A 16519-nucleotide genomic window follows, 5' to 3' on the forward strand; every position below is an offset into this window, starting at 1 on the left:
TTCCTCACCTAAGCGGATGGTTGGGTCCAAAAAATATTGGGATGCAGACGACTGTAACACCAAGAACTGCAGTGATTCACAGTCCATTTGGAATAGAAACATAATGTAATGTACACCATAACTCAATGAAGACAACACATTTGTGTTTATGCAACAGTTTTTGTGTAAGTTTATTGATCGTAATGCACAAGTTTTGCATGAATTCACATTCTAAAAACGTAGATCCAGATTATGGCTGTTTTTGCTTCTAATCATATACCACCATTATCCTTTGTTTTATAAAAATAGCTTGCATTTAATTGGATACAACGTGTTTTTCCTGATCTCTGCATATCTGTACTATTCAGTAAATGAAGATTGTGTGCATATGTAGATCTAACCAGAAAATGAAACACCGATTCGTTAGCCCATTTTCAATGAAGACTGAACCAAAAAAACCCTCCAAAGAAAAAGCACCACTCAATCTGACCAAACCACTCCGTGCATCCAATATTTAGAGGACTATCTATTACTGTCCTCCCGCACACTTCTCAGCTACTCAATGGGGCTTGGAATGGTAGAATTGTAAGGTTGGAGGGGATCCTAAGAGGCATCTAGTCCAACCCCCCATGAGCACTTCCCTCTGGATCGTGCCAGCGGTGTACTTCCTATGTTCTGCAAGTTGGAAGGTGGGAATCACATTCAGTACTCTGATAAACAGGTATCCTTCCCTGGGGCTCAGGGCACATTGGCAATGGTACCACCCGCCTGTTACTGCAATTGCCACAACCCACAGTGTGGCCTGGCATGGGCAGGGAGAAAGACAGAGTTGTGGGTTTACCGTGTTTTGGGGAGACAACCCCCTTTTTGTGGAGAGCAGACTGTGTTCCTTCTGTGCCTTTTTCAGGTGATTTTGGGACGGAGGGAAATTAAAACAGCCACAACGCCTGCATACCCAGTTAGTTCAAAAGCGAAATTATAAGGAGAAAGAGTGGTGATGTCTGCTGCTCTAACTACATTCCTGAGTACACCACAGGACCAATTTCCCCTGCCAAATTAATACGGCATCTAATGGACCTGACTGGTGTTTGACCTTACGTGGCATGACTTCTGAGGCTCATCAGAACATTGCAAAGCTTGAGGCTTCTGCAAGGCAATCCAGTTGGCAGCCTCTCTTTCTGATTGCTTCTCCCCAAAAGGCCACCTCCCTATCATTTCCTTGACTGCCACCCTTCCAAGCACAGTGTCTGAACACAAAGAGGTCCAACGGGCCTCCTGGATTCCATCAGAGCTCAAATCTCCGCTCCACCTCGTTAGCGATCATTTTCGCAATGGCCAGGGAGGAGGTAGCAGCAGGTGAGGGGGCATTTCTGACATGGAGGATTCGGCTGCCGATGTCTCCAGTGCCTCCGTCAAACACAAAGTCGTCAATCAAGTTTCCGTCGTTGTCCAAGGCCTGAGCTCTGACCCCTGCTGGGCCTCTGCAAAAAGAAAGGAGAAGCTGGGCATTCAAACAGGGCAAAGTGGACCTTGAATTGTATCTCTGATTATCACAGCTTATGCAACAGGAGACTTGGGACCCAGCCTGCTTGTCTAGGAACAAAATGCTTAAATTGCTGTTAGACCCTACAGATGCTCATATGCTGTTTTAAGTGGAAACTGCGTATCTCGGGCGCTTTTTAAAATTTATTAGATTTATATACCATCCTTTATCCAACATCACTGTCGGAGGTGGTATGCCTCTGCTGGGAATCACAGGTCAGGAGAGCCCTGCCGTTGCTTTAAGGCTTCCCAGAAGTGGGATCTGTTTGGCCACTGTGAGAACCAGGTGCAGGACTTGCAGCCGGGCTCTTCTCATCTTCCGTGATGTCTAAATCCCCCAAAGGATTACCTGAGTATATCATCGATGGTAACTTCTGGTATAAATTTCTGCAGCTGCTTCACCTGAGCACTAAGGAAACACGCTCTGTACATTTCTCCCATTCCATAAGAGAAGTTCCTCAACACCAGCTTCCATAGGCCACTGGGGAGGGAAAGCAACATTTATTGCAAGTAGCTTCCATTCATAGATAGATAGACAGACAGACAGACAGACATGTACATACACATGCATGCAAACACACACACACACACACACACACGTAAAGGAAAAATGTAAGCAGAGCAGTCAAAAATGAAAGAAATGCAAAAAAAGTCCCTCATGATGAAGTGTAAACGTAATCATATGTAAACTATTTGCCGTTACCATTCACAAAGCAGGGTGGATAAAAATCCATGATTTTTTTAAAAAAATAAATCATATTTTTAAAAATTCAAATCAGATTTTTTTTTATTTAAATTGGATTTTTAAAATAAAATGGTTTTGGAGGAAAAATCTTTCTAAAGATTTTTAAATTTTCTATTTAAGTTACGTTATAGTCCAAAGGCTATTCATCAGGAAATAAGGATTTGTTTTAAGTTTTTCATGCGTGCTAAAAGTCTAAGGGGTTTTTTTTAGTTAAAAAAATAGTTTAACCACATCAGTTAACTTTAAAAAACCTGTTCAACTTTGAAGGTGCTACCAAGCTCTCATTTTTATAACAGATATGGTAGTCCCTCACTAACACTGTATGTTACAGGTGTGCTTAATGCTTTTTTAAAAAGTGACAAGATTAAATAGTCCTTTTGCTCCTTAGCTCCGAGATGCAGCCAAAGTCAAGGGCTCGGGGGCTGGCTGACTTAAGAGGAAAGAGCAACAATACAGGGGAAAAAATATATTACAGAAACTGTACCCACCCCCTGGTGTTCCCTGTAGCACCAGAAACGCACACGCTCAACCCATAACACCCTGGAGAACAACCTATGCAAGGAGCAGGTCTCCATCGCCCATAGCAAGCAGCATGATGCTTCCTGGGATTACTATAGTTCATACTACAGACTGCAGAAAAGTGGGACAGGGCAGAGGTAATGAGATTCTCACTCTTCACCTGCAGAGGAATGGAAAGAGGACACTACCTGTAAGCTGCCGCGTCTACAAAGTCTTCGAAACTGAAGTCATAAAATCTGTAGCCCTCTCGTTTGAAGGCAAGCACGGCGTTAGGCCCGAGCCAAACACTGCCATCCATCCTCGGGGTGAAATGGACACCCAGGAAGGGGAAACGGGGATCAGGCACCTAAAGCACGAGAAACACACTCGGGAGTCAAAACGCATTTGAAAGAACCACACTCTGCATCACACAAGAATGGCCCAAGGAGCATCTCTCTGAATGGCGCAAACCAAAGAAAACACTGAAAAGAAGGGAGCAGGCTTGTCTCTCACACCCACACACCCTCTTTTTAAATGAAAGCTGGGGATCTGGCAATTATAGTTCATCAGGTGGAGCTCCCCCCCCCCCATGTGCCTCAGTGCCAATCTTTGTGAAGTCCTTTAGGCTAGGCACATCACATGATAAATATGAGCAACAACACTTGTAGTCACACACACCTTCTTCTTTTCTGCCCTCCCGAGAAAGATTTGTTTATGTGTGGACCTAAATACATCTCCGAGGATTGTGTCTATCGAGATACAATCTCTTACTTAGCTAAATGTATGGATATATAAAAATCAGCATCCTGGGGAGTGTGGAGAGAGATGCTTTTAAGTCAGAATGGAGGAAGAAGAAGAAGAAGAAGAAGAAGAGTTTGGATTTGATATCCCGCCTTTCACTCCCCTTCAGGAGTCTCAAAGCGGCTAACATTCTCCTTTCCCTTCCTCCCCCACAACAAACACTCTGTGAGGTGAGTGGGGCTGAGAGACTTCAGAGAAGTGTGACTGGCCCAAGGTCACCCAGCAGCTGCATGTGGAGGAGCGGAGATGCGAACCTGGTTCCCCAGATTACGAGACTACTGCTCTTAACCACTAGAAATTGGCAGCAGTAACTTGGAATATTCTGGGAAATTGCTTAGAGCAGCCAACATTTCCCAAATATACCCTCTCTAAAGCAGACTGGTTCAGATTAGGTCATTTCAATATCTATGTAACTTTCCCACCGGCATTGTACGTGTCTTTGACCACCAAAGCCACAGGACTCATTTTCCCTGTGGTTAATAATAATAATAATAATAATAATAATAATAATAATAATAATAATAATAATAATAATAATTTATTACTTATACCCCGCCCATCTGGCTGAGTTTCCCCAGCCACTCTGGGCGGCTCCCAATTGAGTGTTAAAAACAATACAGCATTAAATATTAAAAACTTCCCTAAACAGGGCTGCCTTCAGGTGTCTTTTAAAGATAAGATAGCTGCTTATTTCCTTCACATCTGAAGGGAGGGCGTTCCACAGGTTGAGGAAGATTCTCAGAAGAGGACAATCCCAAGATTCATTAGAGGAAAGCCAAAGTAGTTCAAATAGGCTAAAGTACGCAGAGTGGCTCTGCCATGAAACTATAAGGCCTCTCACACTATGTGTACAGCTGAGTAAATATTAAATATTGTATTAAATAAATAACACCAGTACTCAAAGCATCCAGAAGCACCAGGGGCTTTCTCAAGTTCTCCGTAAATTGACGTACCGGATAAATATTTCCTTTTACCAAATAGCACTTCTCTGGCTTCAACACCAAGTAATCACCCCGGAATGGAACAATGCGAGGCTCCGGGCTGCAGCCACTGATCTGAGAGATGCGGTCCGAATAAAGCCCTGCACAGGACACAAGATGCCGACAATGGATTTCCTCCCCCTGCGCAAAAGAAGATGTCGAGGCTCAGCAAAACTATAGCTCCATCTAACATCGTCACAAAACCAGCTGACCCGCTAGGCTGTCTGTTTATCCTTCCACTTCCACACCTTCTAGCCTGCTGCTCCCCGTGTGTAGGGATGATCACTGGGTGCGGAGAACACTCCCCACCCGCAGGCAGCCTCAGCCTGCCTGCACGCGTGACCTTGGGGTGCGGAGCACACTCCCCCTCACAGACAAAGCCACAGCTGTCTGAAAATCGTTCCCTCTGTCTAACCTTTTGTGGTCTCAGTAGTCTGCTGTGTCCTGTCTGTAACCTTTGTCTCTGAGACCTTTGTCTCCTTTGTCATACACTGTGCAAAGGGAAAATGACGCGGTGGAAACAGGTGCCAAAATTACTTTGTACTACCCCATGATCTCGGAACTGGAAGATGTGTAAAAGTCACAGCCCAAAATGTATCTGCCTGGGTTTGCATATTGTGTCAATAAAAGGAGGCTCCACAGAGCTGGCCGGCAGCTTGCTTGCAGCTCACCTGTGCGCAGCTCACCTGCATTATCAACTCCTGCCTCATGTCCATCACTTCACCATGCTTGAAGGTACCTGTTCTAGTGTGACAGGTGGAGGTGAAGAGGCCTGATCTTGACCAGGAGTGGTCTGACAGGCCAAAGAGCACCTGGCAGGCTCTTCAGGACCATGGAGAGCTCCCAGAGGAGACTGGTATGGCTTGCTGATAGCCAAGCCGGCAGGAATTAAAGGTGCAGAATCCCAGCCTGGAACCCCCCAGTTGGTCCTCACTGGGTGACCTGCCAGTGTCTTTTCTATTCCTTCGCAGAGGAGCAAGGGGTCTGAGGCAGCTGCTGTGCAGGCAGAACTGCAGATTCAGGTTCCACATAAGAAGCGCTTGAGGTAGGGCAGGGTCATAGAATCCCAGAATTGTAGAGTTGGAAGGGACACCAAGGGTCATCCAGTCCTGTGCTTGCTATGCAGGGATCTCAATTCCATGACCGATGACCATCCAACCTCCGCTTAAAACCCTTCAATGAAGGAGAGTCCACCACCTTCCGAGCGAGTCAGGCACCATCCTCTCTTAAGACTAGACCTTGAGCAGGGAAAGGACTATGAAGCCCTCGAGGCAAGAGCTGCTTGACTCATATTAATATCCATCTCAAACTGTTTTTGTGGTGACGACAGCAATCGTGGTTAAAGTATTTGTACGTCTGACATGCAACAAATGCCAAAACACGAAAGAAAATATTCTGCACTTGAAAAGTAAAATGTAATCTGAAAGCTTGGACTTACCTTTGAGTTTCTAACAACAATTGGATATTTCATCCCTGTAAACAATAAGATGAAAACTATAAATGGCACACATAAAACAACTACATATAAACAGAACATCTGAACCACAAGGACAAAACAGAAGAACTTGTCAGGCAGATAACTTGTCAGTGGCCGACTCTGGGGTTGCGGTGCTCATCTCGCTTTATTGGCTGAGGGAGCCAGCATACAGCTTCCGGGTCATGTGGCCAGCATGACTAAGCCACTTCTGGCAAACCAGAGCAGCTCACGAAAATGCCGTTTACCTTCCCACCAGAGTGGTACCTATTTATCTACTTGCACTTTGATGGGCTTTCAAACTGCTAGGTTGGCAGGAGCAGGGACAGAGCAACGGGAGCTCACCCTGTTGCGGGGTTTCGAACCATCGACCTTCTGATCGGCAAGTCCTAGGCTCTGTGCTTTAACCCACAGTGCCACCCGTGTCCCTCAGGCCCTAAATACTTAGGGCAGCCCAGGCTAAAAACAAAGCTGTACCCAGCAGAATGGAACAGGAGTTTTCACCAACCTTCTAATTCCATGGTCAGGACATTTTTCCCTCTAGGCCAGTATTATCTGCTGTGATGGGCAATAGATCTCCAGCATCTCAGGCAGAGAGGAGTGGGGCAAGAGAGACTGGGGATTGAACCTGAAACCTTCTGAATACAAGGGAGGTTCTCTGCTACTGAGCTTGAGTTTCTACCCTTAAAGAGAGATAAGCTGCTCTTTCAGAAGTGACCCATAAGCAAGAGGTATTTAGCTTGCCTCTTTCACCCTCTCCCTGCCTCCGCACAGCCTCCACTGCTCTGCAGACTCAGTTGGTGACAAATAGGCACGTTTTCAATGTACCCACAATACAAAATAGTCAGACCACGGGCCAAAAAAGAGAATGTGCTATCATCGCGTTTTAGTGAAAAGTTTCAGAGAACGGCTTCAGTTCCAAGGCGCCAGTTGTGTTTTAAAATATTTTCAGAATACCTACTATAAACTAACGATTTCCTATTTAAGTGCAAGGAAGAAAAGTTTACTCAATTGCCGCAGCTTTCTCTCAGCTATGGCTTCTTTGAATTTAGGCTATGGGCTAGTTCTGGAATTTTGCATCTCCCAGGATGGTCTCTAAAGCGATTCCTACATCCACCTGAAAACATTCCATGTCGCTCCCCTAGATGATCCCATGAACCGCAGGATCTCCAGAAGCACCTGAGAAGCTGTGAGCTCCAGGACTGCAAATAATAATAATAATAATAATAATAATAGTAATAATAATAAATTTTATTTATATCCTGCCCTCCCCAGCCGGAGCCGGGCTCAGGGTGGCTAACAACAATAAAATAGTACAACATTCTAAAATCATTCATTATAAAATTAATTCAAATCAAATTGATGGCAACCATTGGGCTAGAGATTCTGTGAAGACTGCCAAAGGAGGGAGTCAGGCTGTGCCCTGGCCAAAGGCCTGGTGGAACAGCTCTGTCTTGCAGGCCCTGCGGAAAGATGTCAAGTCCCACAGGGCCCTAGTCTCTTGTGGCAGAGCGTTCCACCAGATCGGAGCCACAGCCGAAAAAGCCCTGGCTCTGGTTGAGGCCAGCCTAAACTCTCTGCGGCCTGGGACCTTCAAGATGTTTTTATTTGAAGACCGTAAGTTCCTCTGTGGGACATACCAGGAGAGGTGGTCCCATAGGTACGAGGGTCCTCGGCTGTATAGGGCTTCAAAGGTTAAAACCAGCACCTTAAACCTGATCCTGTACTCCACCGGGAGCCAGTGCAGCTGGTATAGCACCGGGTGAATGTGATCTCGCAGCGAGGATCCTGTAAGGAGTCTCGCCGCGGCATTCTGAACCTGTGCTGGGTATCAGCACAGAACCTCACGGAGGAAGACTGCCAAAGTGGGAAGGAAGGACAAAGAAGTCAGAAGGAAAGCTTCTTACCATCTTCACTTCCAGCAGGACTTTCTTTGGCCATTTCCATGCCCTTGACCTCAAAGTCCGTCAAAACAGTCCCTCCGGCTGCCTGGAAATCCTCAGCGTAGGCAAAGGCCACCTGCCTGTAGTTCACAATGCCTGTGTATGGCGAGTCCAGGGCCATCAAACCCTGAAAAGGCATTCAAAGGGATTTAGGGCCACAGAGAGTTTTCAAGAAGGAGGAAGACCCCATTTCAGGCCAGCTCAGAAGCTGCCATTCCAGACAGGCTCCTAAGCAGCACTCTTGAGCAGTAAACACAAAGGACCTCCAATTCCCAGTCAGCTGCTGGGTGACGCAAGCAGGAGAGAGTTTGTGGGCTCCCCACAGACATCTGCTCGGCCGCTGCGGGAGGCCCCCTTTGGCTTGGTCCAGAAGGGCTTATATACCGTATTTTTCACTCTATAGGACACACCAGACGATATGACGCACCTAGTTTGGGGGGGAGGAAACAAGAAAAAAAAAAATTCTGAATCCCAGAAGCCAGAACAGCAAGAGGGATCTGGCTTCTGGGATAGCCTCTTGCTGTTCTGGCTTCTGGGATAGCTGGGATAGCTTTGTGCAAAGCCTCCGCAGGGCACGGGGAGCCTTCATCCCCATGCCCTGCAGAGGCTTCGCGGGGCCATCCAAAAGCCAGAATAGCTAGAGGGAGTGCTGCGCAGCGCTCCCTCTAGCTGTTCTAGCTTTGTGCGAAGCCTCTGCAGGGCACGGGGAGCCTTCACCCCACTGCCCTGCAGAGGCTATGCGCAGCCATCCCCAAGCTAGAACAGCTCTCCCGGCTTTCAGCAAAAGAAACCCAAAGCCTTTGGAGCGCAGCGCGAGGTCCCGCTGCGCTCCAAAGGCTTCAGGCGGCTATCCCTGAAGCCTGGAGAGCAAGAGGGGTCTGTGCGCACCGACCCCTCTTGCTCTCCAGCCTTCAGTGAAAACAAAAGGCTAGAGGACTGCTGCCAGTGCAGACAGAGCTGATCTAAACAGCGGGTGGGCCACCTTTTCTGGTTGAAGGGCCTGATCTTTATCTCCTGCACCCGCGGCAGGCGAAAGCTGGCAGGTGTGTGGGGCCGCCCATCTGCCAATCCTCTGGTGTCGCAGTGACATCACCCACTTGACTTTGAAGAACCTGATTGTCGGGACCTCAAAGCAAACTACAGGGCTTTCAAAGAGCGCTCTGTACATTTGTAAACCTCCTCGCGGGAAGATGTTACCAAGAGCTTTCTGCGCTTCTCCTTCAAACCACAGAGGTGCTCTTTGAAGTAGCTCGCTCCTGCTGCCTGGGAACAGAATCATGCAGCCAATGCAGAATTAAATCCTGTCCTCACGCCCATCAGCTGAGGTCACTCCCATGGGTGAAGCTTGGGGGATAATAGCCTGATAGGCTATTAATGGTCTGCTGGCCAGAGGCTTCCACCTCTTATCTAGATGGATCAATGATGTGACTCATCAGAAGACAGGTTCTTATGCTCCTTTAATGGAGGGTTATGAACTTAATTCGTTCCGGAGGTCCGTTCTTAACCCAAAACTGTTCTTAACCTGAGATGCACTTTCGCTAATGGGGCCTCCTGCTGCCGCCGCACTGCCAGCATGCGATTTCCATTCTCATCCTGGGGCAAAGTTCTACTTCCGGGTTAGCGGAGTTTGTAAACCGAAGCGTTTGTAAGCCGAGGTACCACTGCAATTTAGATGGGGAGGTGAACAGCTGCCCTGGGCTTCCCTAGATCCCAACCCCCTCCGAAAGGTTCCTAGAACGGAAAAGATGCATCCCATCGAAGGAGGTCGCGTACCCGGCAGTAGGGCTCCTTCGCTTGCATTTCTTTGGAAGAGATGAGTTTCAGTCCGCGGACCTCGTTCTGCAGGCCTCTCTCATACAGTGCCTTGAGTCTCGGAACTTCTTCCTGTTCAGCTGCAACGATCAGCTGCAGAAGAAATAAAGGAAGTTACAGTGCCAGCCACAGAGTAAAAATGCAACAAAAGAGCAAAGGTAACGACAACCGTGCTGTGTGGGATGGAGCAGCAGGAACGTCATGTTGTCATAGTAATTAAATACAAGTTTAACGGAATGGAAATTAATGCTCTTTTCAAAAACTTGGCATAGGTCAGGCTTGTCCAACTTCCAAGGGACTGCAATCTACTCCCACTATAAAAAAAACTGGTAGTGATCTAGTTGTTGAGCTTTTTTGGGAAGTTATGCTTTTTTGGGGGGGAAGGGGATGCAAAGGGGTCCCGTAATCTACTAATCTACCAGTTGGTGTGTTTTCCCCGATATATCCAAAAGGTCAAGGACTCAGCTACATTAGTAAAAATAAAACATTATAAATGTTTTTTCAGAGCATTTTCAGAGTGTTTTTTTTTTATAGCTATATCTCATCCTGGGTCCAGTTCGTGATTGGGGCTTCACTGAGCAAGACCCCTAATTAAGACCAGGAAACTCAGTTAATTCATTGCCGATGTACCACTAATAATAATAATAATAATAATAATAATAATAATAATAATTTATTTAAATCCTGTCCTCCCCCGTCAGAGCCGGACTCAGGGCGGCTAACACCAGTAAAATTACAAGAAAAACATAATAGGGGAGGAAAGAAAGAAAAAAACCAATTTAAAATACAGGTTAAAATACAATCTAAAATGCAGCCTCATTTTAATAGTAGCCCATAGATCAAAACCATAAGGGGAGGGAAACATAAGGGTCAGACTGATTCCAAACCAAAGGCCAGGTGGAACAGCTCTGTCTGCATGGCCTTAGGAGACTTCTTACGGCAGTCAGAAAATTCAAATTTATAAAGCAAAGGTGTAAGGACTCTTTTGATGTACAGTGCTCTACAAGGATATTAAGAGTTGCTGGAACAGAAAAGCAAAAAGTGCTGCACCTACCATACCTTGCCGCATTGTTTATACGGGATTCCCTTTTGGTCACAGTACTCATAGCAGAGGGCAGCCCCCTCCACACACAGCTTCGCTTTTAGAGATCCCGGTTTGTAGTAGATCCCACTGTGAATAACACCGCTGTTGTGCCCACTCTGGTGGAAGGCTAGTTGGAGAAATGTGTTACAAATAAGGAGAAATATTGAAATACATGCTGCATGGACCATTACAGTGGTACCTCGCAAGACGAATGCCTCGCAAGACAAAAAACTCGCTAGACGAAAGGTTTTTCCGTTTTCGATTTGCCTCGCAAGACGAATTTCCCTATGGGCTTGCTTCGCAAGACGAAAACGTCTTGCAAGTTTGTTTCCTTTTTCTTAACACTGTTAATACAGTTGCGACTTGACTTCGAGGAGCAACTCATAGAACGCAGTGTACATAGTAGCCTTTTTTGAGGTTTTTAAAGACTTTGGTGATTTTTGAAGCTTTTCCAGAACTTCTTTTGCAGCCATTTGGTAAGTTAAGTTTTTAAAACTTTTTTGGGGGGTTTTGGATTTTGGGTTGGGGTGTTTGGAATTCAAGGACTTGGTGTTGGGGAGGGGTTTGCAAGAATCTGGAAGCTTGTGTGTTTTTTTCTGCATTTTTATGATTTTCTGTGACCATTGGGCCACTCTGCTCTTTTTTAAAAAAAATTCTGGATTTGAATTTCTGTGTGCTGGGTGGCTGGGGGAACAGTTGGGGAGGGGTTTGCAAGAATCTGGAAGCTTGTGTGTTTTTTTCTGCATTTTTATGATTTTCTGTGACCATTGGGCCACTCTGCTCTTTTTTTAAAAAAAATCTGGATTTGAATTTCTGTGTGGTGGGTGGCTGGGGGAACAGTTGAGGAGGGGGTTCTTCAGCAAGAAGCAAAGAGTGGAAGAGGAGCCTTCTTCGAGTGGTCCCCCAGAGTCTTAGAAAATGTACTATACACTTTGTTGATTTTTAAATGTTTTTCTGTCATGTTTATAAAGTTAATTTATTTTCCCTTCAATTTTTGAACTGCTCTTTACAGTATGTGTGACTTTAAAGAGCAGTTAATAAACTGTTGTTGTACCAAATTTGGCTTTGTTTGACCATAGGAACGCATTAATTGATTTTCAATGCATTCCTATGGGATTTCGTGATTCACAAGACGAAAAATTAGCTAGACGACAAAACTTGCGGAACAAATTAATTTCGTCTTGCGGGGCACCATTGTATTCTTTTTAACTGTCAGGTGAAATACATATTTAAACCGCCAGGTGATTCTTCAGACTTCAAGCCATGAGAAGTAACTATAAATGCGGTGTAAACTGACCAGAAATGTATAAGGAAAAGTTTGCAATGACGGATTAGCTCGTCCCCCATCCACTGCCACCAGCCCTCCAAATTGCCCTCCCCCCCTTTGCAATTAGGCTTGAAAAAAAGCTCTTACTGGTGACAATAAAGTCTTCTTCCAAGCCTAATTTTGGTGGAATAAGGGGCAGGGTGGAGAGCACCCCTTTCCATGCAGTAGGCCTTTTAAGATAAATGGGAAGTTGTACAAAATTGGCCCCTCACAAGAAACGTTCCCACTGGGTTGCGCCTAACTGAACGATGCCTTTTAGTAAGCCATTTAAACAACCACCACCATATCTGGAAGATGGGGCAGGAGGAAGTTAAAAATGCATGAGGGAAACTAATACAGAAGGCGATGAGCTCTTTTATCAGATTCAGATATCATACCCAACTCCTTCTCCTTTTCCAGCACTCCAAAAGTGAGGGATGGATGTCGCAGGCTGAGCTCCCTGGCCGATGCAAGCCCCACAATCCCAGCGCCGACAACAGCCACATCGAAAGTGCTATTAAAAACGGGTTTGAGAAGAATGAAAATCACACACTCCACACCGGCAAAGAACTTATATCGGTCAAAAGCTATCAGACAATTTCCAAGAGGGGTCTGTTTTGTTTTTGCTTTTTTTGCATTTACGTAAAAGATTTTTTTCCCGTAAGGGATGCGGGTGGCGCTGTGGGTTAAACCCCAGAGCCTAGGACTTGCCGATCAGAAGGTCGGCGGTTCGAATCCCCGCAATGGGGTGAGCTCCCATTACTCGGTCCCTGCTCCTGCCAGCCTAGCAGTTCGAAAGCACGTCAAAGTGCAAGTAGATAAGTAGGTACCGCTCCAGCGGGAAGGAAAACGGCGTTTCCGTGCACTGCTCTGGTTCGCCAGAAGTGGCTTAGTCATGCTGGCCACATGACCCGGGAGCTGTATGCCGGCTCCCTCGGCCAATAAAGCGAGATGAGCGCCGCAACCCCAGAGTCGGCCACGACTGGACCTAATGGTCAGGGGTCCCTTGACCTTTAAAAGATTTTTTAAGTAAAAAAATGAAAGTTATAACAAATGTGGGCTGAGCTGTTCACTGTCCCATTACGTCAAAGCCCATGCCAAAATCCCCGCCCTTTAAAAAAAGATGGGAGAGTGACATTATACGCATTTACACCATTAAAGATTGTACTGCTCTTCTGTTCCCCTAAAAAGTCGTTGACTGTCTTTGGGCTGAGAAGACAGAAGAGCAGCAGGGAAAAGACAGAATGGCGATGACTGGACAGCATCGTGTGGATGCCCCAGAACAAATGAGGGAACCAAGAATCGCAATTCCACACAAAACACAAGTGTGGAAGTTCCTGTGGTCTCCTCTTACTTGCAGCTGCTCTCCAGCTTGTCTTTCACATCACCTGTTGTCCTGTCCGACTCTTTAAACCAGATCTTTCATTTATCGGTTATATGTACATCCTGTGTCTCATTTTACCATCACAGCCTTCTCTACGATGGCTATGGTCTACCTCCAGAACCAGGTGAGGAGCACACTGTTGCACTGCGGTCTCACTTTTGGGCTTCCCAGAAGTATCTGTCTGGCCACCGTAAGAGCAGGAGGCTGGGTCAGATCCAACAGGCACTTCTTTTTTTCTAGGCAAAACATTCATTTTTATTACTGAAATTTTGCCCAGCAATGAGAATTTTAACATCCTGACATATCTTTTTAAATTTTGAACTTTTTCCCACGTTTTGACATAAATATTTTGAAACAATGTACAGTTCATATTTGTCATAGTAATACCCAAGTGTTTAACAGTATTTAACAGATACAGATTCAAGAAAGGGGTGGCAGCTTACATCGCAACCCTATATTAAGTTTATATTGAGCTTATCTGGTGCACAGAGGGCATTTCAGTTGATGTGAATGAGCCACAAATATGTAAGTTGTTAGGTGAACAAACTGGGCAGGACAATGTTCTGGGATTTAAAATTATGCTTTCTATTTTAAAAAGGCACTTCTTGTGTTCTCAGCTGAAACAAGCGCTCTACCACTAAGCTGTGTCTCCAGGTTTTAATGGAGGGAACCTAACAATCTAATTCCCTCCCTGTAGTGACTACAGTACAGTGGTACCTTGGTCTAAGAACAGTACTGTTAACAAACGATTCGGGCAACGCACTCCGCAAAACCAGAAGTAGGTGTTCTGGCTAGTGAATTTTGCCCCAGAAGATGAATAGAAGTAGACCACTGGAAGGGCACTGGCGGCGGGAGGCCTCATTGGGGAAAGCGTGCCTCGGTTTAAGAACACTTGAGTTAAGAACGGACTTCCGGAACTAATTAAGTTTGTAGACCGATATACCACTGTAGTCTGAAGTGGTCCAGTATAGCAACAGTTTCATTACTACGCATCTTCCTGTTCCAAAATGGTGCTAAAAACCCCACACCCCCAGGCAGAGGGCCTTCTCGGTGGTGGCACCCGCCCTGTGGAATGCCCTCCCATCAGATGTCAAGGAAAGAAACAACTATCTGACTTTTAGAAGATATCTGAAGGCAGCCCTGTTTAGGGAAGTTTTTAACATTTGATGTTTTATCATGTTTTAATATTCTGTTGGGAGCCATCCAGAGTGGCTGGGGAAACCCAGCTAGATTATTATTTTATCCAAGTACAGTCATACCTTGGGATAAATGTGCTTCGAGTTAAGTATTTCCAGGTTGCACTCCGTGGTGCCCCAGAAGTAACGGAGCGCGTTATTTCCGGGTTTCGCCACTCGCGCATGCGCAGGTGCTCAAAATGAGCAAATTGGCGGAAATGGCAAATTGTGATCCGCGCATGCGCAGACATGGGTTGCGTTCACTTCAAGATGCGAACGGGGCTCCAGAACGGATCCCGTTCGCATCCCGAGGTACCACTGTAATTGATATAGCAATATTGATATAGCAAACCAGGGATCTTTGAGGGAGCAGGCTAGAGGGCATCATAGGAGACTACACAACACAAAACACGGTTGCTGTAGGTAGGTTTTATTTTATATGTTTTTTATCTTAGATTTTGGAAATGTGCCTCCAGTTGTTTTTTCCCCTTCAATTTTGTGGGGACCCCCAAGAGAGTGGGGCCCTAAGCTAGAGCTTGTTTCGCTTATACAGTGGTGCCTCGCAAAACGAAAAACTCGCAAAACGAAAAACTCGCAAGACGAAAGAGTTTTCCGTTTTTGAGTCGTTCCGCAAGACGAATTTCCCTATGGGCTTGCTTCGCAAGAAGAAAGCCCATGGGGAAATCTCCGGGGACCTCTTTTAAAATGCTGGCGGTCGGGAGCAAAGACCTTCGCCCACCGCCGGCCTTCAGAAGATGTCCTGGACCTCTTCTGAAGGCCGGCGGGGGCCAAAAGTCTTTGCTCCCTCCCCCGCCTGCCTTCCCGGGACAGCGGAGACTTCTCCGCTGTCCCGGACGATCTTAAAATGCTGGCGGGCAGCAGCGAAGCCTTCGCTGCCGCCCGCCAGCATTTTAAAATCGCCCCGGGACAGCGGAGGCTTCGCTGCCGCCCGCCAGCATTTTAAAATCGCCCCGGGACAGCAGGGGCTTTTAAAATGCTGGCGGTCGGCAGCAAAGCCCTCCTGTCCCCGGAGCTTGCGGGGCGGGAGGTGGGAAGAAGGGCTTTTCTTCCCACCGCCAGCCTTCAGAACAGCCTGCCGAAGGCTGGCGGTGGGAAGAAAAGCCCTTGTCCCCCCCCCCCCCCCAGCCTTCAGAAGAGGTCGGGGGACAGACTGTCCCCGGACCTGGTCTGAAGGCGGTTTCCCTAGGAACGCATTAATTGAATTTCAATGCATTCCTATGGGAAACCGTGCTTCGCAAGACGAAAAACTCGCAAGAAGAAAAAACTTGCGGAACGAATTAATTTCGTCTTGCGAGGCACCACTGTATGTAAATCCGGCTCTGGTCCTTATGCCCTCCCAGCCAAGCCCGCTTCAAATATTGACAATGTAGGTTTTATTTGCTTTTTATCTTATATTTTGGAAATGGACATCCAGTTTGTTGTTCCCTTTAATGGGGGCAAGAGAGTAGGCCCTAAACCAGGCCCCAGCTGTTTCGGGACTACAACTCCCATGATCCCTCGCTACCAGGACCGGCGCGTGGGATGCTGGGAATTGTAGTCCCCAAACCCCCGGCGGGCCTAGGTCTGCCCCTCAGCCAGAGCCCGCTTCACTTCCACCTCAATTCCCCCCAAGCTGCGCCGGTTCCCCTGCCCTCCCGGCCCGCTCACCTCCCGGGGGTCCCTCCGAGGCGCCTGGCGGGGAGAAGGCGGGCCGGCGCCGGGGAGAAGAGCCGCAGCCAGCGCGCCCGCCCGCCCCGCCACACGCAGGCCCGGCCGCACACCGGCGCCATGCCGCT

General features: G+C 46.9%; 1 protein-coding gene across 2 annotated transcripts; it reads right to left on the reverse strand.

The window, feature by feature from the left end:
* Positions 1 to 139: 139 nt before the first annotated feature.
* L2HGDH (L-2-hydroxyglutarate dehydrogenase) lies at positions 140 to 16514 on the reverse strand. 2 transcript variants are annotated; one of them, XM_081196340.1, is made up of 10 exons: positions 16392 to 16514; positions 12563 to 12678; positions 10834 to 10985; positions 9736 to 9867; positions 7927 to 8089; positions 5984 to 6018; positions 4519 to 4686; positions 2974 to 3131; positions 1871 to 2002; positions 140 to 1460 (listed from the first exon to the last, which is right to left on the reverse strand). In XM_081196340.1, exons 1-10 carry the CDS (start codon positions 16511 to 16513, stop codon positions 1265 to 1267), a joined length of 1374 nt encoding a protein of 457 aa, XP_081052466.1. In that variant the 5' UTR covers position 16514; the 3' UTR covers positions 140 to 1264. The 2 variants fall into 2 exon arrangements, with proteins under 2 accessions (XP_081052466.1, XP_081052467.1); XM_081196341.1 differs by lacking the exons at positions 12563 to 12678; positions 16392 to 16514 and having other exon boundaries at positions 10829 to 10972.
* Positions 16515 to 16519: the final 5 nt, after the last annotated feature.

Source organism: Podarcis bocagei (assembly GCF_964188305.1).
Source record: "Podarcis bocagei genome assembly, chromosome: 1".
NCBI lineage: Eukaryota > Metazoa > Chordata > Lepidosauria > Squamata > Lacertidae > Podarcis > Podarcis bocagei.